Source organism: Vairimorpha ceranae, assembly GCF_000988165.1.
Source record: "Vairimorpha ceranae strain PA08 1199 chromosome Unknown NODE_61, whole genome shotgun sequence".
Lineage (NCBI taxonomy): Eukaryota > Fungi > Microsporidia > Nosematidae > Vairimorpha > Vairimorpha ceranae.
In genome coordinates, this window is record NW_020169356.1 from 1 (window position 1) to 24939 (window position 24939).

Here is a 24939-nt window from a genome sequence, read left to right on the forward strand (position 1 = left end):
GGTAATTCAAATAAAAATGTTGTAAATGATGAATCTAATGTAATTGATAATGTAAAGAGTAGATTTAAAGGACTTCTAGATAAATATGAGAATTTAAAATGTGAAATTGAAAATTGTGAGGTAGAAAAAAATAACATTGGTAATATTTCTAATCGAAGCTTTAATTTTAATAAACTGAAATCATTTTGGGAACAAAAATCTATACTATAGAAGTTTATTATTGTAAAATAAAATTATTTACTGTTCAACTTATACTTTTTATAAAATTCTCTTATTCTTTTTTTTTAAGTAAGTCACAATTTTGCAAAAAAACCACCTAATTTTTTTTAAATTAAATTGTAAATACAAGTCATTAATTTCAGTTGATTATTAAAATTAGTAATATTTAATTTGTGAATTTTTAATTTTTTTACCGAATCTTTTATACATATTTTTTACAAATTCGGACTAAAATATTTCTTTTTTTTAAAATAATCTAAAATTATTAACTTGCCTATAATTAAATTATAAATAGATGTATACCATTATTTTCTTACATAAAAAATTGTTAAATTTTTCCACATAATTATTGTAAGAGATAGAATAGCGAAACAAAAAAATAAATTTCCTTTTTCTAAACTTCTCCATTTGTCATCACTTATATATAACCAAGATTTAATGCATATGTTTTAAATACATTTTCACGTGTGTGTAATGTTTAATTTTCAATATAAAATAGCCGTATGATTTTAATAAAAATAAATTTTAAGAAAAATAAAAAATAGAGTTTTTTGATTAATAATTTGTATGATCGTCTCTCTCCTCAGTTGCTGCTTCATACCTTTTTTGCGTTCTAATACCAACTTTTGACATAGTTCCTTTTGTATCCTACTTCATTTTTCTACTACAGCAACTTTTAATTCTTGAATATTTTTACAATGTCAGCACTAACAATTATATTTAAAACATGCCATATAATCTTAATTGTTTTGGATCATGTGATTGTGATGATCATTTACTAATTTTATATTTTTGGCCTATCAAATATAAAAATTTTTAAATAGCTGTATGCGTTAAGTATATAATTTTTAATAATTATAAAGTTAAGGAAAACAAGTGAACCATAATTTAAATTTACTAACAAAAATAATTAATATGCTTGAATTTTTATTTATAGATTTTTGTCATTCATCATTTTCTTAACACTTTCTTTACATCTTTTTTTGTATTCTTCAAAATCATTTTTGTAAGTGTCAGCCACTTCATTGCGCAAAGGATCATCTGGATTCGGTTCATCTAACCAACTAAGAAGAGACACTAAAACTTTATCAATTGTAAGAGCAGGAGACCATCCATCACCTAAAATATCAATACAAATAGCTCCTTTTGAATTTATATTGGGATGATAAATAGGACTTAAAAATGTTATCTTTGGTGCCTTAAAAGGGTAATCTGGAGGAAAGTTAATGTGCAATTTAAATTTCCCACCACTGTAAACTGACCACTCTGGTGCTGTAAGAATAGCTTCCCAGGTAAAAAGATCACCATTTAAAACAGGTTCTATATGAATGTATTTTAATGTACTATCATTATTGTCTGAATTCTTCTTTTTTTCTTGCATATTTGTGTATTCTTTTATTAGCCTTTTTCTTGCTGCGGAATCCTGAACAGCCATTTTAGGGTCCAAAAATAATGTTTATACATATAAACAGATAAAAAATGATTATTTAAATATAACAATTAATAATTATCATTATTTAAATATAACATATTAATAATTATCATTATTTACAAATTACTTCTTTTTGTATATGAATTTATTTACAAATAACATCTTTTTTGTAGTATGAATTTATTTACAAATTACTTCTTTTTGTAGTATGAATTTTTAATTGTTATAAAAATATTTCAAAAAAATATGCATGCATAATATTTAACGATCACACACAATTAAAAAGAATAGAATTAAAAAATAATTACCCCCTTATGGATAATGAAAGAAAATTTAAAAATGGAAATATCATTTCACTTTATCTTACAAACTTTCAAACTTTTAAATCATCAAGAATAAGATTTTCTCCATCACTAAATTTTATTATAGGACCAAATGGATCTGGAAAGTCTACTATCAGTAATGCTTTATCATTAATATTTGGAGGAACTCCAAAAACAATCGGTAAAACAAAAAATTTGAAAGAATACATAAGATTTGGAGCACATGATTGTAAAATCGAAGCAGAAGTATTTTATGAAGGTGAAATTTATAAAATTGGTAGAGGTATTAGTATAGCAAATAATTTTTGGTATGTAAATGGAGAAATAGTTAAAAAAGGAATATATGAACAGTTTATTTCTAAATTTAATGTAGATGTTAATAATTTATGTCAATATCTACCACAAGAAAAAGTGGCAGAATTTTGTAGAATGAGTAATGAAGAACTTTTATACTCAACGTTAACTAGTTTAAAACGTCAAGATTTACTAGAAAATATTACATTTATTAATGACGTAGAGACAAAGTTAAATGATACTAATACTAAAGAATTAGCACTTATAAAACAAAAGGAAGAAATGCAATTAATTGTAGAAAAAATTACTAATGATGTTGAAAAGTTAAATGAAAGGGATATTAAGAAAAAGAAAATTGACATAATGGAAAGTAAAAAAATGTATTTGGAATATGAAACTATGGTTAGTGATTATAAAAGATTGGATCAAGGAATAAAGACATTAGAAAATAATTTAAAAGCAAACAATAAAGAAATAGAAGATATTAATAAATCAATCGAAAATATTGAAAAAAATCCTAAAAATGTTTTATTAAATAATAAAATAGATGAGTTAGATACATTTGATGATAAATTGAAAAATATTAAAAAAAATATACTAAATGAAATGGAAAATTTATCACTTTTGGATATTGATTTAGAACATCTTAATAAAAAGCGTGAGCAAAGAAATTTAGATGCGCAAATTTTACAACAAAAAATTGAAAGTAGTAAAGAAGAAATAGAAAAAATAAAACAATGCATTTTAGATAAAATGGAATATTTTGAACTTGATGAAGAAGATTTTTCTATTAAACGAGCTAAATGTGATGATCTCTCATTTATTTTTCAAGCAAGAAATTTAGATAATTTATTTGTAAAATTTGATAAAACAAAGATAAATAAATTGGAAGATGAAAAGTTTAAATTTAAAAATAAAGCATTTAGCATAAATCAGAAATGTTTTGATATTAAAAGAGAGGTTGATGCACTTGAAGAAAGAAAGAAGAAATTTAGTGAAGCAGAAGAAAGGAGATTAGAGCAACTAAAAAAATATTCTTTTGAAACGTATAAAGGTGTTGTGTGGTTAAGAGAGCATAAAGGACAATTTAAAGATGAAATTATTGAACCCCCCTTTCTTAATATTACTATTTCTGATCAACGCTTTGTGAATGAAATTGAAGTATTTTTAAGTTATCATGCTTTAACATCTTTTATTTGTAAAAATCAGGAAGATTTTGAAAAATTAAGTAGAATATTGAAAGATGAACTGAATCTTGGTATTAATATTGTAGAAGCTATAAAAAATCCACCCAGTAATTATTATTCAACCGAGGAAGTAAAAAAAATAGGATTTGATGGATTAGCAATTGATTTTATTGATGCTTGTAGGGAAGTTAAAGATTTTTTAAAAGCGAGTTGTTATTTAAATAATATTCCAATTACAAAAAAGAATATTAATGATAAATATATTTTTGAAACTACATCTTTTAAAAGAATTGCTATGGATGGGAAATATATCGAAATACGACGAAGTAAATATAATTCTAAAGATTTTGTAATATCAAGTTTTGTTATTAAAACAAAGAATCTTTTTTCGTCTAAAATTGATACTAGTGATATTGAAAAGAGATTAATGGAGTGTAATGAATTTAGAAGAAATTATAATGAAGAATTAAAAGTATTACATCAAGAAATAGATAAAATTGATTATAAGTTAAAAAAATGTTATGATGAAAGTAAAGAACATACTAATCAAATTATTAAAATAAAAACCAATATTAATAATTATAAATCATTAATAGAACAAACGAAAACACTAAGTATTGAATTAAAAAAAGCTGAAGACAAGCAAGATTTAATTAATATTGATAAAGACATTAATAGAAAGAAGAAATTGATAAAAAATAATTTAACAAATTTTAATAAGGAAATTATTTTAATTTTAAAAGATTCTAATTATCTTGTAAATTTTAAAGAAGGTATGTTAATTTATAAAGAAATTAAAACAGAATTTAGCAAACTACAATCACTCTTAAATAGTAAAAATGCTATAGAGCGTCAAAATACAATTATTCAATCTAATATAACTGAACATACAACATTGAAAGAGAGACTTAAACCTGAAATTGTTATAAGAAAAGAAGCATTAAAGACAAAAACTTATACAAGGGTGGAAATGGAAACAGTTCCGAATACTACAGAAGAATTAATAAAAGAAATACGTACAGAGACTGCACAATTAAAATTTTATGATGTAGATGATAATTTAAAACACGAATATCTTGAAAGTAAAAATAATCTTGACAAGTTAATAGAAACAATTAATAAACTTGAAAATGATAAAAAATCGTATAATGAAAATATATTGAATAAAAAACAAAATACATGCCAACAGATTTCTGAAACTATTGAAAGGATTAATACTGAATTTATTGAACTTTTTTCTAAATTAGGTTGCCAAGGAAGAATTGAATTTGAACATGTTGATAAATTGTGTAAACAATGGAAACTTAATATTTTAGTGAAATTTCGAGAAACGGAAAAATTAGAAAAGTTAAATTCTTTTCGACAAAGCGGAGGAGAAAAATCTGTTTCTACAATATTGTATCTTTTAGCTTTACAAAAGATTGACACTGCACCATTTAGGTTAGTTGATGAAATCAACCAAGGTATGGACAAATACAATGAAAAGTTAGTATTAGAAATGCTATTTGATATTTGTGAAAAAGATGAAAGTACACAATTTTTTATTATTTCGCCTAAACTTGTTGAAGGTTTAAAATATAACAAAAACATGAATATAATAGTACTATTTTCTGACCAAAGTGATAAAATAAAAGAAGCATTTAAGTAAATTGAGATTTTCATTGATTCGTATTATTATCTCAAACCTACATTTTACAGATGATATTAATTACTGTGTATGTAATATTGAAATAAATTGTTTTTTATTTTTGAAAATAATTTATCAGCAGTTATATTTAATTTGTATAAATCACGAAAGATTTCAATTAATATTAAAGTATAAAATAATAATATATTCATTATTTATGCATTTATTTTTTACTCATTTTATAATCACTCAATAAACACACTCATATCTTTTCTCATTTTATAATCACTCAATAAATACACTCATATCTTTTCCCATTTTATCTGCTATTTTTTTAGCATTTATTAATAATTCTTTTAAGTTGGTGTCTAATGAATTATTCTTTATTTTTCCTTTAGAGTCAAGAAATACTTTTCCATCAAAAGTAAATTCCTCTCCAAAAGTAAGAGAGACTGTCGATTCTCTTTTTAATTTCTTATTGTTATCTACAAGTTTACAATCTCCTTCATAGGAATGATGTACTGATAAAATCGGTAGATCCAAAATATTACGAGGAATTTTATCAAAAAAATCTGTCAATCTTTTGTGCAGATTTTCTAAAATTAATTTTTTTTTATAATTTAAATCTTCGATACTGATTTCTTTTAATGTATTTTGTGTAGTATTCTTTTCATTTTGTTCTTGTGTTGTGTTCTTTTCATTTTTTTTATTTTTTCTTTTCAAGTTAACTCTAGTAATCATTTGTTTGGGTTCAATTTTTATGCATTATTTTTTAAACCCTTAATTTATGTCTATGCATCAAATTCCTATATTGTTTGGGTTCAATTTTTATGCATTATTTTTAAACCCTTAATTTATGTCTTTGCATCAAATTCCTATAAAGTCCTTCATAAGAATAAGGTCTAAAGGTAAATCATTTATGCATACAACAAATACAATAAAAATAATATCAGAGCATAACAAAGAAGCAGAATATGTATTTGATAAAATTTTTTCTAGTTCGACTACACAACAAATTTTATTTAAAAATATGATAGATTTAATAAATAAATTTAGGGAAGGTTTTAATTGCACAATATTTTGTTATGGTAATACGGGTGCTGGTAAAACACACACAATGGTGGGAACTGAGACTGATCCTGGTCTTGTATTTAACATTGTAAAATATTTATTAGAATATGACCAAATTAATATCTCATTTATAGAAATTTATAATGAAAAGATCTTTGATTTATTTGAACCTAAAGAATTATTTTTACGAGAATTTGAAAATAAAATAGTTATAAGTTCTTTAAAAACTTTTAGCATAAAAAGTTTTGAAGAGTTTAAAAAAGTATTTTCTGCAGGAAATATTAATAGAAAAACCGCAGAGACAAATTTAAATAAAACGAGTAGCAGAAGTCATTCAATTTTACAAATATCTTTAAATGGTGCTAAGTTATATTTGATAGATCTAGCAGGTTCGGAGAATAATAAAAAAACAGGAAATAAAGGATTGCGGATGACAGAGTCAAGTAATATTAATAAAAGTCTATTTGTACTAGGGAATGTAGTAAATGCTATATTAAATAAAAATATTAGGATTCCTTATAGAGATAGTAAATTAACAAGACTGTTACAAGACTCATTAGGAGGAAGTAGTTTATGTTATATTATAGCAAATATTATAGATGAATGGGGTTTTCTTGATGAAACAATAAGTACATTAAAATTTGCAGCAAAATCTAGAAAAATAGTAAATATTGGGAGTGCAATGACATCAATAGTAAAGCATTCTTCTTTTAAACCAAATAAAAGACTAACAAATAATTTAGCTTTGACTGATAAAACAAATACACCGAAAAAAAAGAAAAAGAAGGAAGATTCGACGTTTATTTTAAAATCGTCTATGTACGACAAGTCTGAGATACTTTTAACTCCCAACACACAAGAAAAAAGTTATAAGGCTTTTTTAAAGCGAGCACAAGATTATGAAAATGAAGGAAATTATAAGAAAGCACTGGATGATTACAAAACATTAAAGAAAATCAGAGACAATGAGGATATACAGAAAAAAATAGATCAAATTAATATAAAATTAAAAAATAAAAAAGGTGCAAAAAGTAAAATTACTAAAAGAGACGTACTTGATATATTAAATAGTGGTAATTTTATACAAATAAAAAAGCTTAGTGGTGTTGGTGATAAAAGGGCGCAGTCTATTGTAGATTTTATAAATGGTGGGAATTTTTTTGAAACATTAGAAGATCTTAAGTTGTTATTTTCTGATAAAATAATATCTTCTATTCTAACTTCAATAGATGTATAAAAAATAATTACTTAAATGATTCACTGAGTTTGGTGAAAAATTTTCAATTTGTTGTTAATAAATTTTTTAAAGTGAGTGAAGAAAATTATTTATCTTTGTTGCAAAATTTTAAAAACATCAATTGCTTGTAATCATTGAATATTACTAATTGTTTGTGATCATTAATTGTTTGTAATAATTAAATATTACTAATTGTTTGTAATCATTGAATGTTACTAATTGTTTGTAATCATTGAATATTACTAATTATTTGTAATCATTGGATTTGTGATAAGTCTTGCATGAAAATTTTATTTTTTGTCTATAAATATTTTACATATCAAAATTATTACTTAATATTATAAACTTATTAAAGTACTTTAATACAACAAACATTTAAAGCATGTATATTTATTTTTATAAAAAAATTAACAGTATGTACGCTTTATATTTTACAATAAACATGTTTTATATTTATAACACTTTATTAGTTCTTAATATCCTCCAAATATATCACTGCTATTTTCGCCTAGGCTTATTTTTTTATTAAGTTTTTTCTTTTTCTCTGCTTCCTCTTTTGATCGAGAATCTATTCTTGCTTTTAAAAAATCAAAATCCTCAATTGATAAATCTTTTCGAGAATGTGGCTTTGATATTTCAGAAGGTGATATCTGTTTATGATTCCCGTAAAAATTTATATCATTTTTTAGTGAACTGTCCTTATAAAATGGATCAGGTTCATAATCAGTATATTCTGGATAAACACGCATCGGAGCTGTAGGTGTGTGTCTTAGATAATCAGGAATATATTTTTGAGAATTTATATTTGGATCAAAAATACGCATAGGTTCCTTTAAATAGTGCTGTGTATTATTTTCTAAATGTGAGTAATTAATATTTCTATGGTCAATTTCTCCCATTTTATCCATACGCATCATGTTGTAATTAGGAGATGGTGTCATTCTACCCGAGGCATTAATATATTTATTATATGACATCATTTGTGTTTCTCGTCTCATATCTCTTTCCATTGCATCACAAAACAGTGCATCATGTGGGACACTGTACCAGTAGAAAACTTTTTGTTTTTTTTGGGTACGAATACACCCATTTTTATATAAAAATTCAAGAAACTCACTCCTTGGACCTTCTAGCGTGGCATCAATGCCCGGCTTTAGATTTCTTAAGTCACTAAAAATTCCTTCCTCAAATTTTTTTAGATTAGTAAGTTGTCTACCGGACGTTTGAAATCTGTACAACAATATTTTTACAATGTCAGTGCCTGTTAAATAAAAATGCATATTCCACAAAACACAGTGTATAAAATCTCCATTCTTCATTTGATATTTTTTAATTTGTTCTCCTTCCCTAAATTCTTTAGGTGCATTTGATAAGAAGTCAAATAAATCTTTGTCTTTGTTTAACATTTTGTTTATTTATTTAAATTATATTTATATGTTGGTATGTTATGAAACGTTTCAGATTCATAAATATTGCAAAATGTTGGCTTTGGTGAATGTTCTGTGTAAAATAACTTATTTATGCATGCATATAATTAAGAATTTTTTTCTTTAAAAATGTTTTTATATCAAATTACTATGTTGTTAAAAATTTAAGGTCTAGTTTGTTATTTTGATTTTTTTGACATGTAGTTTATTAGTAAATGGAACCTTTCTAATTTTATTAAAATTTATATTAAAATATAATAATACAATACAAGATAGTTATTATTTGTAATAATATGTATAGCTAAAGCTATATAGAAATAAAACATGATATATTACAATCATGCTTTAGATCACAGATTTATAACTCGATTAATAAATTATGAATCATAGAATATTTATAGTTTTATTTTTACAGCCTGCATAAGAAAAGCGAATTAACACAGGAAATTTATTATTGTCGAGGTATAATAATGTTGCACATTATTGTATAAATTTTTAATATTTTCTACCTCAAGCAGGAAGAAAGCAAAGTTAGTAAAAGTGTTATTGATAATTATATTTTTATTTAAAGATGACAATCTTTATTTGTGCTTAGTATATCTAAGATGAAATATTTAAGCATATGAGCATTATTATTGAAATGTATTCCTAGACTTTTCTAAATAATAATTACAGCCTACCTTATAAAACATATTACACTTGTTGTATAAATGTCTTGTAATATATTTCTATGTGCATAGAAATATATTTAACTTTCTTTATTAAATTAACTTAATATATATCTTTTTATATAATCTAAGACAATTAATTTTATACTTAAACTTATTATATTGACACCCTTAAATGTATCAAAAATTTATAAAGAAAATCCTCTCTCTGCAATTATTGACTATTAACGAAATAGAACAATTATGTGAGAAAGTTATAGAAATACTTATTAAAGAATCAAACTTTCCTAATATTTCAAGCCCGGTTTCGGTGTGTGGCGATATACATGGCCAGATATTTGATTTGGTAGATCTTTTTCGACGAGAAGGAGATCCTAGCAAACAAAAATATATATTTTTGGGTAATTATGTCGATCGAGGAGAATACAGTACTGAGTGTATATTCTTGCTTATAATTTATAAAATTTTATATCCAAGTAATATTTTTTTAGTGCGAGGTAATCATGAGCAGAAAAATATTTCAAAGACTTATGGCTTGTATCATGAAACACTAAAAAAGTATAACGTGAATATTTGGAGACTTTTATGCGAGGTATTCTCTTTTTTTAATATTGGATGTATCGTAGACGGAAGAATTTTTTGTGTGCACGGAGGAATATCTCCTAAAACTATATCTTTAGATAAATTAAAAAGATTAAATAGATTTGTAATTAATGCGAACAATGAATATGAAGATATTTTATGGAGTGATCCACATGACGACAAGGGATTTAAGGAAAGTAATCGACACAAAGGGTTTCTTTTTGGCGGTGATGTTAGTAATATTTTTTTGGAGTGTAACGATTTGACGAATATAATAAGAAGTCATCAATTCGCTTTTGAAGGCTATAAATTTCATTTTCCTGATCGAAATGTCGTAACTGTTTGGGGTGCACCTGATTATTTAGGCAAATTTGGTAATCCAGGCAGTTTTATGAAGGTTGAAGAAGATTTAGAAATATCTTGTCAACGATTAGTTATTTATAATAATGCAATAAGGAATGTAGATAATATGAAGGACCTTTATAGTGAGAAATATTAAGATTGTGTATGAAATTTCAATAAAGTTTTTTAGTTACAAGAATACAGTTGTTAATTATTATTTTATAGATCATTGAAAGTCAATATAATTGATCATTACCGAGAAATATAAATTTTAAAGCTTTTGTTTTTTAATTTAAATTGAAATTAATATTACAGGAATAAGGATGTTTTTATAGTGTTCTGTCAAATATATCAGATTTTATATGTTTGACAGAAACACTTTTTAGTAATTTTTATAAATAAACCCATGTTTTTTTACAACAAATATAAAATAGTATAATTGATGAAATAAAAAAGTAATTAAAAAATAACTTTTTAAAAAATTATTTACGACGTCTTTTGTTTTTTCCTAAATCATTTCGTTCATTTGTTTCCATGTAAGCCATTCCATCCACCCCTGTAGACCCTTTTAAAATACCAGAATAAACACCAATTTCTTCATTATCTGCTTCAGTATCGCTTTCTAATTCTTTGTCTGATGACAACAATACCGATACTAGTAATTCTTTTTGTTGGCTTTTGCTTTTGTATACTCTATTTTCATTTTTATATATTTCCGGTATTTCAGTAATTATATTAAAACTGTACCCTTGATCTACTAAAAATTGTTGTCTTTTTGACGAATAGAACATTTCATCAGTATCTTTACTCACCAATGAATAAAAAAAAACTTTAAAATCTGGATCATTACGTCTTTTTGCTCGTAAAATACGACCAAGTCTTTGCGCTTCTTGCCTTCTAGAACCAAAATGTGAAGAAATCTGTATTAAACACGTTGCTTCAGGCAAGTCAATAGAAGTATCGCCTACTTTACTTAAAAAAATTGTGTTAATTAATGGATTAGTTTGAAATTGCTTTAAAATTCGCATTCTTTCTGTTTGTCCAGTGGGTCCATAAATAAAAGGTTTGCCTAGTTTTAAAGCATATGATTTTAAAGCTGCCACACTATCTGAAAATACTATAATTTTATCACCTTTAGCTTCGTGTCTACTAATTAAATATTCACACGCTTGAAATTTTGTCGGGTTCATAATTGATAAAAGTCTTTTTTTACGACTTGTTTGAATTAAATATTCTTTGTAGAATTCTCCTGTCATACCGCACCAAACTTCAAAACATTCAACCTTTGCTATATGCCCTTTGGCACTAAGATCTTGCCAATCTGCCTCGTAAAGCTTTGGTCCTATTAAAAAATTTAAATCTTCAATTTTATCATCTTCACGTACTAAAGTGGCAGTCAACCCTAATTTACAATGGTGAGTAACTAAAGATATAACCTTTCTAAACATCATAGCAGGAACTACATGTACTTCATCAAGAAGAAGTAGCCCCCATTCAGTTGATTGTATGAGATCCATAATCTTTTGAGCTTCTGGTGATCTTTTGCCGTTATAAGCTAACATTGTATAAGTTGTAATAATAATACCACATTTATCTTTATACCATTCTTTGTACTCTGAAGTAAATCTACAAATATTGTCTCCGGAAATATTAGTAAATAACATTGTTTGTTGTCTCCATTGTTCAACTGATACAGCAGAAGTACATAGAATAAGACAAGATTTTTTTATAGTAGTTAGTGCTGTAATTCCTACCAATGTTTTACCTGATCCACATGGCAGCACAATAATTCCAGATCTAGCTCTACCATTACAAAACATTTTATTAAGACAGGTCTCCTGATATGATCGTATCATAGTTGAAGGTTTAAGATCAATAAAAAAACTTTCAAGCACTGTATCATTTTTAAAATCGTACTCTTCAATAAGAGGATAGTCAATTTCTATACAACGTTTTTTAACAAGTTCAACATTTATGACCTCAACCGAATTATCTGTCACAAACAGATTGGATCTTATAATTTTATCATCAATAAGTTTCTTTAAAATGTCATTATTTGCGGCTTCTATAAAATATTTATTAAATTGAATTACCAGTTTAATTTTTCCGTAACTTAACGTACATTCAACTATAAAATTTTTAACAGAACGAGGCATTATATTTTTAGAGAAATAAGATAAAGTAGACAAAATATCATCTGTTGATAAACCTACACTTACAGCCGCATACAAAGAATAAGCTGTTATTTGATATTCATGAATATATTTTGGTCTACTGACGGGCTCAGCAATTGCAATAAGAAAATCACTAGCTTGTTTAGAATTTTGTTTAAAAGTTTCTAAAATAATTAAAGCATCATAATTTATCCAAAGTGAAAAATTTTCATGATCGTCTTTTAAAATAATTTCTTCTACAGGAAATTGATGCTTTTGAGCTTTTTTTGGAAGCATAACATTGTTCATGAAGGGGCGGAAAACTGTTGTTTTATAGATATGTTAGTATTTGTGAATTCTTACTATGAAAAAATCTTATAAGATAAAATATAGATGTAAAATATTAATTTATAAGAACAAACTCTCATATATAGGCTGTTTTTCAAGATTGTGAACGAGTAAAAATGACAGGTTGTTTAATAGACAACTAATTGATAATAATCCATTAAAGATGGCTATAAACATTTGAATGCAATTATTTATAAAAACGGTTTTTGATCTTGGTAAAATTTAAATGTCTTAAACAACTAACTTTAATAAATACTTAAGAAAAACTTCCCTAGAATATAAATATGAGGGAAAAGACTTAAATACCAAAAATAGAACCAAAACTCAACTTAAAATTTATATTTTTACTTTTCTTTACACTATTGTGTTTCATTGTTAGTAAAAACAAATTTAACTTTTAACCTGATAAAAATTAAATATGTTAAAATATTGCAATATGCAAAAGTCGACATTATTCGTCATAAATAACTTTAAATCCAATATTTTTACTATAGCTTCTAAAAAATATTGTAATTTGCAGGTCTATATTTTTAGATGTTTTTATTTTTGTATCTAACATATAAAAAGCATATTGACACAATAGATGTCATTGAAATAATAATCGATTAAAGAAGTCTATAAGCAAAATGTACAAATATATTTAATCATTTAGTCAATGCAAGTATTTTTTATTTCTTTCTAAATTTATACATTTTTTATTAAAAATATCTTTTTAGAGCTTTTTTATCTTGAGAAATTACTCTCAGAGTCATTTTATAACAAATAATTGTACACTTTTTGTTTCTTTAGGTTATAGATAAAGATTCTAAAAAAATAACTTTTAATCAATTAATCATAACAACGCCAATTAAAATTGTTAAATATTTATAATAAAATGAAAGTATTATTTTAAACCAACTCTTTAAAGCAACATTTTTGTCGTAAATTAAACAAAAGATTAAATTGTTTTTTACTAAACCTTCTATTAATTGCAAATCCGTGTTTTAACTTTTTTAGTGTGTTGTGTATTAAACCAAAAAAAATTATAAACAGACTACTTAGCTGTGATATTGCTTCTATAACAAGCTTACAATTATAATACATACAGCGTGTTTCAAAAAAAACATAACATAAATTTTGCCAGTATAAATTGTTCAATAAATTTAACACACTTTATAAGTTTATTTAAAAAAGTTATTTGGAGAGCTTTTATTTATATTTTTCTTAAATGTCATAAAAAAATCGATCTTCCGTTTTTGATAAAAAAGTGTTCTGAAAGCATGACTAAATTTTAAAATTAATACTGGATGTATTGACCCAAAGCTTCATGGCATTTATAGCTCTTTTTTAAAACTTAATGCTATTTTTTGACAAGTTTATACAGTTATTGAATTCCATAACGCCTGTATAGCAGCTTTTAATTCTTCCTTAGTTTTTATAATTAATTTAGATAATTTCTATTTATAATAACCCAAAATGTCTATATTGGATTTAAATCAAGAGATTGTGGTGGACAAAAAAGCAGATCGTTTTTTTTTGATAAAGTAGTTCTTGGCAAGTCTTGATGTATGTTTCGGATTATTATCTTGTTGAAAAATAAATGTTTTTATTCCCATTTTCTCGGCTTACAAACGTAGATTGTTAGCCGAAATATCCATATATGCTACAGAAATAATTTAAAATCTATAAAAACCAGTTTCCTTATTCCATGATACAAGAAACATCCCCATATCATTACAGAGCCTCCTCCGCATTTAACTGTAGCAATAATATTTTTTGGAGAAAGATACGGGTCTTTCTCCAAGTAAAAACTCTATTATAATTTCCAGTAGGATTAAATTTACTTTCATCGGAAAAATTATGGTTTTTAAGCTTCATCAGACATGAAATGAATTTTCTTTTCTTGCTAAAATATATTTTTTTGATAGGACAGGCCTTTTTGTTGCCAGGTATGCATCAAAACCATAAAAATTGAGTGCTTTTTTTAAGTTGAATAAGATACTTTTTTTTATTCTTTCTAAAAATTCAACTAATAACTTTCTCAAAGAAGTTTTAGGTTTTTACTTATTTAAAGCAAAAAAAATATTAATATTATTCTTTAAAAGAGTCTTTGGTTTTACATTTCTTTTTAAATACACAAGTTGTTCAATTATTTGTACTTAGAAAGAAGTCTTGAAACAGTGCTATTAGATACACCAATTTGTTCGGCTATTTTGGCCTGTATCATTTTTTGATCATAAGACAAAAAATTTTAATATGGGCTCAGGCGTAAGTTGCATTGGGGATTGAAAAAAAATTGTAAAATAAATAAGATTTGAAGTTAAAATTTACAGATCATTTTTAATTTCTTTTAGAAAAATACATGTTTTTAAACACCTTTTTATAAAAAAACAGAAAATTAAATTTTTTACATCGGTTAAAAAAAATATAAATAAATAAAGCTCTTAAAATATTTTTTCAAATAATTTACTGAATTAGATAGTTTTATTAGTCAGTTTATACGGGGAAGCTTTATGTTCCGTTCTTTTTGGAACAAGTTTTATGTTATAATCTTAGGTAATGCTATGCTTAAGATACTTTTATGAAAAATTTGCATTAATAGAATTGTCAAAAAAATAATCCTTATTAAATGATACATCTCTTATTCTCCACATAAATTTTATTTTTTTTTCTATTAAAGCCTGCGGAATCTTTCACATGTTAAAAATTTAAATTTTTATAAAATCATAAAAATTGGAATTTTCTAAAAAAAATGAAAATTTTAAATTTTTTTTTAAATTAAATAAATTTACCCTTAACTTGTAGAGGACTAGACCAATGAGTTTTTTGAATAACAAGTGTAATTAAAACAATAAATTACTTATTTATAGTAAAGAAAGCCATCAGTAGTCTACAGTAAAAAATATTTTAGAATATATTAAATAGCGAAACAGTTCCGAATAAATACGTCAATCCCCTGTTATTTATGTTTTTCTTCTTTGTATAAAGTAAAATACTGTTAAGGCTTTTGACGATAACTTTTATTAAAAGTAATAGCATAAAATTAAGATATAATATTGAAATAAAAATCAATATTTCAACTTAATAATTTAATATTAATTTTTTATACAAATTTAGATTTACTAATAAGGTTGTTAAATTTTAGCTTTAAAAATAATTTTTAAAATTACCCTTATGTATGAACTATTCGATTACAATTATTTTACTGATGAACTATTAGAAACTTATGATATTGATTTAAATCTTTCCCCTTTATCTAAAGAAGGCGAAGACCTTGAGGATCTTCATAAAATTCTTACGGAAAATAATGCTATAAAATTAAATTTCTATTTATAAATAAAAATTAAGCAAATTATATGTTATATTTTGTCTGTAATAAAAGCTCAATTTTTAAAAAAGTACTAAAATGAAAGATCGCTTATTATTTTTAGGTAATATTTAGATAACCTACCAAATTAAAAATATTTTTGTTGAACTTAAAAAAATTATTTCTTTGTTTGTTGGGGTGGTGACCGTAAAAATGTTTGTTTGGAAAATTATTTTATTAAATTTAATTTCGTTTATTTAAATATAGTTTTTATTTTCGTTGCTGAAACAAAGTTTGAGTTTGAAACCTGATGTAGGAAGTGGGTTTTAAGTGAAAACGAAAGGTTTCAGTGATTAATAAACGGGAAAGAGGAGAGGTGAGAATAAATCTATTGTTGTGGTAAAATACCACAGTTAGAAACATCCTTTACTCCAAAAATCAACATTTATATTGCAAGGAGAAACCTTATTTTACATGTGACCCATTGTAAAAAGCAGTCAGCGATAAGAACAGCTTATTGGTCAAGTATTTAATTAATACCATCATAAACTGAACGAAAACATAGTTAACTAAAACCAGCTTTATTATGCAGATTTTGAAGGGAGCCAAATTTTTTTTATCCTTCTTTTTCATTTTTATTGCTAAAATGAATCTTTAAAAGACATGAATTTTAAAAAAAATAAAAACTTGATATCGTACTTTTAGGTAGGGTTTTAAACTTTAAATAAATTTCTAAAATGCTTTTTGTAATATAAATCAAATCATTACCAATTCTTAAATATTTCAACAATTTAGTTTAGGATATCAAGTATAAATTAAAAATAAGAAATAAATAAAATTTTGTAAAAAAGGATGTCATGTTTGCCGGAAATAGCTGGCAGTGAATTATTCTTTAGATAGTACTCGACCAAGATACCAAAATAAAAAAAACTTTTTATTTAATCGTTTATTAAACCATTTGTTGTGCATACAGCCACCAATAGAAATGAATGTGTTATAAGATGGATATCCATTGGTAAATTGTGGTATGAGATCACATGTAAAAAAAAAGTTATTTTCTAGAATTTTTTAAAATATAAATATTTTACCCCTATACAAATATATATGAGAGGAAGAACCGATAATAAGAACGGTTATAACAAAAATACTAGCTACAAGGAGAGCAGTATTAATAGTATTAGGTCAATAGAGCCATTAATAAAAAATTATTTAGAAATGTATTTTAAACTACTGGTTATTCTAGTAAGCACCTCAGTAATATCTAAGCAAATGATTGGTTTCGCTACGTCGTTATCAATATCTTGAAAGCTTTTGGATCCGATTAAGGGGATAAAACTATAAAAAGAAATTTACATGAAATAAACATGCCTTTCAACAATTCTTATCCTTCTAAACAGCTTAGTCTGTTCAGTATTTATATTTGGAACAAGCACCGTTTTGATTTAGGAACCATCACCATTTTTAGATAATTTTTTATCAATTTATAGCTTTTATTTTAGATAAATCTAAAACAAATAGACATAAACCAATTATTTTTTCAAGATTCACGTTAAATTAGTTTCATATTTGTAACATGGTTTCTAACGTCACCAATTAATACAAGAAAACATGTTATGGCTATCCATAACAATGCCTTCCAGGAGCTGACCGACGGTAGCCAATAAAAGAACTTTTAATTACAACAATGTATTGGTTCTTCTAATAACCAATAAAATCCTTTTATCAATAATAAAAGTATTTTAAGAAACTTTTAAATAAAATATATTTTCTACAAAGGCTTTATACACACAAGTCTATATACCTTTCGTTCCTATAAGGCCGCACCATTCTACATAGACACGGCAGATGCAATAAATAATTTTAAAAATAGTATATCTACAAATAGTAAAAATAATAGGAAAAATGTAAGTAAAATAAATAATTTAGTTGAATTACGTTTAAAGTTACGTGCGTGTCGCTCCTTTGATACAGAAAGCTTTTGTTATCGAAAAATAATTAATTGCTAAAATTCTTAAATGTGTTTTTTTTTCGGATACATTCTTCAATAATTTTATTAAGGTTGAAAAATTATTAATTATTTATAGTAAAGTTTAGGTAACATTATCCGTTTAAACAGGATTAAAACGAGAAAAATGTTCATGCGCCTTTTCTTATTTAAATTGTATGTTACAGCTGTTACGGAAATATTATAAATAAATAACCCTCAACTTACAAATCATAACATGGTGGAGAATATGGATCAAAATGATAAAGATAAGTTTAAAAGAAATTTTATAAAGATGGAATAAAATATCTACGGAGAATCTTGAACTAGATATAGCAAGAAGAGATTATAACCTTGGATTTGATAAAATGTCTGATAAAGAAAAAATATATAGTATGCTGTTCCAAGGAGGTGATACGCTTATTCAATGGCATAAAGAGGAATTTAAATCCTAAAAGTAATTGATTTGTCTTTTGAATCATAGAAAGAAAAAGCTTTAGAAACATTGGGAAGGACTATTACGATGAGATCTTTTAGATATTAAACAGAAAAGAGAGGATTCTGCATTTGAGTTTTTTAAAAAAATGGAAAAAGAAGGAAAACAGCTGAAACTAAAAGAAGACATTATTTTGGAAATTTTAAAGAAAGGTTTAATGAAAAACATTACAGAAATAAAATTGGCGATTTGTGATGAAAAGAAGTTTACTAAAACGCTTCATGATAAAATTAAAGAGAAAGATGCAATAGGTGATGAATTGTATCAAGCTAGAACGAATAGAAAGGAGAAAAGGGTTTTTAATAAGAAAGATAATTTATTTTAAGAAAATCAAAAGGCAATTTTAAGCTTTTTCAATAAATAGTGTATAGGGGTGCTAGATTAACTGTGAGGAATACAATAAGGCACACAGAGATCAAGTATCGTATCAATTAGTAAAAGAAGTATTAAGTAATTGTGTAGAATGTAAATTATACATTCTAATTAAAGTTAATAAACCACATTACATTAACTGCTACGAGGTAGGAGAAAAGGTTAATTTTAATATCATAGAACCTTATGAGGATAAATATATTATTACGGCAATAGATTTTTTTAGTAGATATGAATTCGCAGAAGTATTGAGAAATAGAAAAACGAAGAATACTGTAAGTTTTTTGCAAAAGTAAAAGAATAAATAAATAGTAAAAGATTAATATGTGGTTCGGCGAAAGGGAATGCCAGCAAAAAAGTCTCGGAATGGTATAAAATTAATGACATAATAAGACATATCACCTCCACACATCACCATCAATCAAATGGCAGAATCAAGCGTTTTAACAGAACAATATTAAAAGGAATTAATAAACATACCCCAATTATCAAACTAAATGATAGATCCCGTTTCGTCCCGCTATGGTCATTTCGACTCGCTATGATTTTTTTGGCGCTACTCAATCTTTCCATTCCCCTCAGAATAACTACGTACAGAATTTTTTTAAAGTGAACGTAGTTATTCGGAGGGGGGGTGGAAAGATGGAGTAAAGGTAAAAAAAAATAATTTTTTAACCCCTATTATGGATCAGCTAGAAGAAATAATTTTATGTTTTAAATTTAGTGAAGCATTTTTTCTCAAAAATACCAAGACAATAGAACTTTTTCTAGAAATTAATATTATAAAACAAGAAATAAATTGTATGAGGGGTGATGGAAGAATGAGGATTATGGTGGTTGCCACGTATATAGACGGGTATGCTTACAGATGCTCTTCTAAGGCATGCAGATCAAAGGCAAGCCCAAAGAAGGGGTCTAAAATGGCCATCCCGAATATGGAATTTGTAAAAATTCTTAGAAAAATGTATTGCTGGGCATATGATTATACCCTAGCAAGGGTCATTGATTTCTGCGATTGTGCGGAGACTGCCTATATTAAAATCAAAGACCTGATCTTGCAAGTAATATCCGAACAAGAGCCGGAAATGGTTAAAACATGTGGAGAAGGTATTGGGATGCAGTTTGACGAAACTGCTATCTATAATGGGGAGTTAATACCTGATCCATCTAGTACTCTAGACAACAAACCTAGCGTACAATGGTTAGTGGGAGGTGTAGAAGAGGGAAACTGTAGGAACTTTGTTATAAAGCTTGTTCCTGACATAAAGGTTCCGACTATACTAGACATGTTCGAAGAATATGTTGTGCCCGGATCTATCATTGTTACCGATGGTTATCCATCTTACCTCAGGGTTGTTACCTAATTTGGATCTTGCCATGAAGTGGTAAATCACTCGGTTGGGTTTGTTAATGCTCAAGAAGCGCATACGAACCAAATTGAAAACCTGTGGTCACATCTTAAGCATGCTTATTGAAAACGTGGCGATATTAATAAAGGGAGAATGAATTTTTTTTAAATGAATGGAAACGGAGGAAAAAAAATATCTAAAACAGCGATACAAGACGTTTAGGACTGCATTATATAGACTATTAAAAATGTTTAGATTTTAATTTTTTTGTAGCCAATCATTTTTTTAAAAATTATAATAATTTTTTTTAAAAAACAAGGGAGAGGAACGATGAAGTAGCGCCAAATAATTTATCGGGCTATAAAATTCAAATCTATTTTTTGCGTTTAAAAAATCAGATTGTTTACATGATCCTTGTAATCAACTATGTTCTAAACATGGTATGGCGGTTTCTTTTTTAAGAATGGGTTCTTTTTTGAAAGATTTCGACTTCCATTGGCAGACGTTTGAACAATTACAACTGTTTTGATGTGGAGTGAAAGCGTGCAAGTGGGTGACGCTGCATACAGATACGAAATTGATAGGAAAACCATCAGATAAATTTATTTTAAAATACAGAATTTAATTGGTCTGCATTTTACAAATGAACCAGTAAAACTTGGCGGTCTCGGGGTTTTTTGCCAAATAGATGAAAGTCTTTTTTATCACAAACAAAAAAATGGTGGTGGAAAGCAGCCTAAAAATGAAAGATGGGTCTCTAAAATCGCAGATTTAAGTTTTAGGCCTGCAAAGATTTATATCAAAGTCGTTAATAATTGAACCACTAAAACTTTGCCTCCAATAATTTCGTGCGTTTGTAGATCTGGTACTGTAATTTTTAGTGATTGTTGGGCGGCATATAGGAGAATAATGTATGAATGAATGGGGTTTGAACACTTTAATGTAAATCTGGTGTAACTTCTAGTGAGGTGGCCAAAACGAAAACATTGTTCCAATATGAAACGGATAGAAGAGCTTCATTTTATTTTATTAGCTTAATTTTTAGTCTAAGGCTCTATCTTTGTAAACCCTGTATTAGTATTCTTGCTACCAATAAATTTCATACCGTTCTTTTATGAAAATTTATTAATAATAAAAAAAATTCTAGAAAATTCATATTTTAAATATTTAATAAAACAAAAATAAATGTGGTGGATATCACAAAATCAGTTATTTAATTGTGTTAATTCAATCACGGGTGTTTTTACACAAAATATTGAATCTTGTTTGTCTCAGGCAAAGTTAAAATTGAATAATATGAGAGGTATAAGAAGAAATCAGCTTGACCTTTTTTTAAAGTAATAATATGGAAAAATCAAATCATGCATGAGAAAATGTTCTGTTGTATTTATTAACAATATTAAAAATTTTTATTATTTATTTTTTTAAAATATTTTCTTTTTTTAAAAACTGCATCTTTTACCTGTACGTCAGATATTACCCATAAAAACTAGTACGTCAAATATTACCCACGATCCAAATTATGTATTCTAATGTATAATTATATCGTTTTTTAAGTAATCAGAGTTGCATTATTTTTTTTACAAACTGTTATATCTAAATTTTGGAAGAAATTATTAAAAATCCATTTTCTTTTAAAAAAAGTTAAAAAGCATTTATTCTTACACGTATAATTCTCTGAAGTATTAAATAATTATGAAAATTTATGAAAATTATTCATATTCAAACTTTATAGATGACAAATTTATTATGCATTTAATATACTACCCAAATGTTGTGCCACCTAGATAATTTTGTTTTAATCCTTTGGCAAAAAGGTTTTTATAAACTGCTTGAGAATAATGAACCAAAAAAACCTTACCCTACAAAGCGAAAAAATTGCTCTAACAGTATTTATAGTCGTCTGTTCAAAATATATAATTAAATTATGGATGTTACTTAAACACAGTCCCACGAGGGTTAAAAAAACATTTTCTCTCGTTCTTTCACATTATACAGTGCGCGACAAAATCTTAAGACTTCTAAAAATTTTTTTTCCGTGCAAAATCGAACGAGATACAATTCTTAAATCATTATTCGTGTTTAAACGTTGTAATTAAAACAATTTAAAAAAATACCTTTTTCTTAATCTTATTTTATATATGTCTAATCTGGTTTCTGGATTTTTTTGTCTTAAGAGAAGCGCCAAAATCTTGAGACACTCCCCCCCCCAAAAAAAAACACGTTTTATAGAATTGTAAATATTACATTCATTTTATTTTGTTACAATAAACCACTGCATGAAATTATTTTTCTTATCCAAGCTACTCAAAACGCTTAAAAAAAGTAATTAGTTTTACAATTAAACGGTACGTCTCATTTAACTCAAATCTTAAGATACAAACACATTCTTAAAATAATAATATCTATTGTTTAGTGTTTTTTATTTAAAAAGTAATTTTAAATTTCCTCAATGTATCTCAAATACGCGATGGTTTTGATGTTTTTTTTTAAAAAAAATAATTTATAAAAAAAAAAAAATTATTTATTGATTAATCACCTTTTTCTTTAACAACATCAATCATACGCTTCTGCATTCCACTGACATATTTAAACAGTTTTTCGTGTGTAATACTTGATCAGACTGCCAATATCGCAGAATATAAATCTTGAATACCATTATATTGTTTCCCGTCTCTATAAATCATTCTCGACATATCTGCTCATAAATTTTCAACAGGATTAAGATCTGGACTTAATGGTAGCCAGTTCATACAATCAATATTATTGTTTCAAACCATATCTTAATTGCACGAGCTGATGGCAAGGTGCATTATCTTGTTGAAAAATATAATTTAAATCGCTATCTACATCATTAATATTATTATTACTTTTACCTTCAATAAATGCTAATAGAGAAGTTTCAACCATTTTACAATAAGAAGTGCTGTTCATTTTGTTACTAACAATTTGTAAAACTAATTGTTCACTAGAACAAAAACTGGCTCAAACCATAATGCCCCCTCCGCCCTGTATACGCTCACTATATGAAATTACTTCTTTATTTACATGATGCCAATAATATTTAAAGCCATCTAGATAGTCTAAATTAGTTTTTTTATCAGAAAATATAACTTTATGCCATTGACGAGTTCATAAAATTTTATCTAAAGCAAAATTAAACCTTTTTAATTAATGCACTTCTTTTAAATTCGGACTCTGTCCCATTTTTTTATACACATGACAATTATTTTCTTTAATTGCTATTAAAACTGTAGAATTTGATACTAATGAACCAATTTAGCCTTAGTTTTAGAAATAGTTATGGCTTTATTAGAACCCAAAATTTGAATTTTTTTAGCCTTCTAAAAAAAGAAGCTCTTTTCCTTCTTTTTTGCTAGTAGTTTATTTACATTCTTTAAAGGCAGGTAATTTCTAATTGCGGTCCTGCTTCTGTCCAATATAGCACTTATTTACTTACTATTTATTCCTATTAGAAAAAAGCATCAATCTGTCCTTTTTCATACTCACCTAAAGAATTTCCTTGCTCAATAGGAGATAAGTAATTTTTTTCAAAAAAACATCAAAACCATCATGTCCCTAAGAAAAATTAAAGAAGTTTAAAATTACTTTTCTTAATCAAAAAACAATAAATAATAGATATTATTGTTTTAAACATGTGCTTATATCTTAAGATTTGAGTTAAATAAGACTACCGTTTAATTGTAAGACTAATTATTTTTTTAAGCGCTTTGTAGTTAGCTTATATTAGAAAAATAAAATCATGCAGTAGTTTATTGTAACAAAATAAAACGAGTGTAATATTTACAATTCTATAAAACGTGTTTTTAGGGGGGTGTCTTAAAATTTTGACGCGCACTGTATTTAAGTTGTAACTCAAGAATGTTATACTCGCCTGCCATTGAAGTTGTCAAGGTAGAATTATAGGATCACCTTTCTTTGAGCACTTTGATTATCTTGTCTTTAACTACTATATAGCCAATGTTTTCATGGTCGCGACCAACATATCTTTTGCACCCTCATCGAGTCCTTGAACACCACGTGGACTTCCTTTTCCCAGGAACTTAATTCACAAAGTTTGAGATTATCGTTTTATTGTGTTTCCACTTCATTAGTGCACCAAATCTACTTAAGGCCGCTTGTATATAAATTCTATTAATAAAGAATTCGTCCATTATCTTATCTAATGGAACTATTTTTTGTCCGAAACAACATTCTGACTGCTTTTCTTAGAATTATGGTAGTCCTTCCAGATCTCGTGTTAGACATCCCCCGTGGCTCACTAACATACATGAGGGAGAAAATTAGTTCATTTTTAATCAGCATCCCTTAAAAAAGACATAAAAAAAAAAAAAATAAAAAGTTTATTGTTAAAAAATAAAAAATCAGCAACAGAAGAAAAACCACCAGGCCACCAAAAACTCCACTGTAAAAACAAAACATCAATATTGCGCTTACACGCCAGCATACCTTTACGGCCTTGCTTATAGGAGAAAAGAGCGTTCCCTTAGGATACAGAATCCTCGGTCTACTTAAAGACCA

The 24939-nt window shown here is 26.1% G+C and overlaps 11 protein-coding genes and 1 pseudogene across 11 annotated transcripts; 8 read left to right on the top strand and 4 right to left on the bottom strand.

Annotated features, from left to right (window-relative positions):
• AAJ76_610001 (hypothetical protein) lies at window positions 1-210 on the top strand (the record flags this gene model as incomplete). Its single annotated transcript, XM_024476145.1, has 1 exon — window positions 1-210. A coding segment is annotated over one exon (210 nt), but the record flags the coding sequence as incomplete, so codon positions are not given.
• Window positions 211-1150: 940 nt separating this feature from the next.
• On the bottom strand, window positions 1151-1654 carry AAJ76_610001654 (ubiquitin conjugating enzyme e2; the record flags this gene model as incomplete). The annotated part of the gene is made up of 1 exon (XM_024476148.1): window positions 1151-1654. One exon carries the CDS (start codon window positions 1652-1654, stop codon window positions 1151-1153), a length of 504 nt encoding a protein of 167 aa, XP_024330280.1.
• A 311-nt stretch (window positions 1655-1965) lies between these two features.
• On the top strand, window positions 1966-5103 carry AAJ76_610001966 (nuclear protein of the smc family; the record flags this gene model as incomplete). Its single annotated transcript, XM_024476149.1, has 1 exon — window positions 1966-5103. The coding sequence occupies one exon, from the start codon at window positions 1966-1968 to the stop codon at window positions 5101-5103; it is 3138 nt and encodes a 1045-aa protein (XP_024330281.1).
• A 264-nt stretch (window positions 5104-5367) lies between these two features.
• On the bottom strand, window positions 5368-5823 carry AAJ76_610005823 (hypothetical protein; the record flags this gene model as incomplete). Its single annotated transcript, XM_024476152.1, has 1 exon — window positions 5368-5823. One exon carries the CDS (start codon window positions 5821-5823, stop codon window positions 5368-5370), a length of 456 nt encoding a protein of 151 aa, XP_024330282.1.
• A 115-nt stretch (window positions 5824-5938) lies between these two features.
• On the top strand, window positions 5939-7390 carry AAJ76_610005939 (kinesin-like dna-binding protein; the record flags this gene model as incomplete). The annotated part of the gene is made up of 1 exon (XM_024476153.1): window positions 5939-7390. One exon carries the CDS (start codon window positions 5939-5941, stop codon window positions 7388-7390), a length of 1452 nt encoding a protein of 483 aa, XP_024330283.1.
• A 473-nt stretch (window positions 7391-7863) lies between these two features.
• Window positions 7864-8796, bottom strand: AAJ76_610008796 (ste12 transcription factor; the record flags this gene model as incomplete). The annotated part of the gene is made up of 1 exon (XM_024476154.1): window positions 7864-8796. The coding sequence occupies one exon, from the start codon at window positions 8794-8796 to the stop codon at window positions 7864-7866; it is 933 nt and encodes a 310-aa protein (XP_024330284.1).
• An 864-nt stretch (window positions 8797-9660) lies between these two features.
• Window positions 9661-10566, top strand: AAJ76_610009661 (serine threonine protein phosphatase 2a; the record flags this gene model as incomplete). The annotated part of the gene is made up of 1 exon (XM_024476155.1): window positions 9661-10566. The coding sequence occupies one exon, from the start codon at window positions 9661-9663 to the stop codon at window positions 10564-10566; it is 906 nt and encodes a 301-aa protein (XP_024330285.1).
• Window positions 10567-10891: 325 nt separating this feature from the next.
• AAJ76_6100012871 (dna repair helicase rad25) lies at window positions 10892-12871 on the bottom strand (the record flags this gene model as incomplete). Its single annotated transcript, XM_024476146.1, has 1 exon — window positions 10892-12871. The coding sequence occupies one exon, from the start codon at window positions 12869-12871 to the stop codon at window positions 10892-10894; it is 1980 nt and encodes a 659-aa protein (XP_024330286.1).
• A 3192-nt stretch (window positions 12872-16063) lies between these two features.
• On the top strand, window positions 16064-16225 carry AAJ76_6100016064 (hypothetical protein; the record flags this gene model as incomplete). Its single annotated transcript, XM_024476147.1, has 1 exon — window positions 16064-16225. The coding sequence occupies one exon, from the start codon at window positions 16064-16066 to the stop codon at window positions 16223-16225; it is 162 nt and encodes a 53-aa protein (XP_024330287.1).
• A 3506-nt stretch (window positions 16226-19731) lies between these two features.
• Window positions 19732-20412, top strand: AAJ76_6100019732 (hypothetical protein; the record flags this gene model as incomplete). The annotated part of the gene is made up of 1 exon (XM_024476150.1): window positions 19732-20412. One exon carries the CDS (start codon window positions 19732-19734, stop codon window positions 20410-20412), a length of 681 nt encoding a protein of 226 aa, XP_024330288.1.
• A 441-nt stretch (window positions 20413-20853) lies between these two features.
• On the top strand, window positions 20854-21532 carry AAJ76_6100020854 (hypothetical protein; annotated as a pseudogene).
• Window positions 21533-21582: 50 nt separating this feature from the next.
• On the top strand, window positions 21583-21738 carry AAJ76_6100021583 (hypothetical protein; the record flags this gene model as incomplete). Its single annotated transcript, XM_024476151.1, has 1 exon — window positions 21583-21738. The coding sequence occupies one exon, from the start codon at window positions 21583-21585 to the stop codon at window positions 21736-21738; it is 156 nt and encodes a 51-aa protein (XP_024330289.1).
• Between the last annotated feature and the right edge of the window lie 3201 nt (window positions 21739-24939).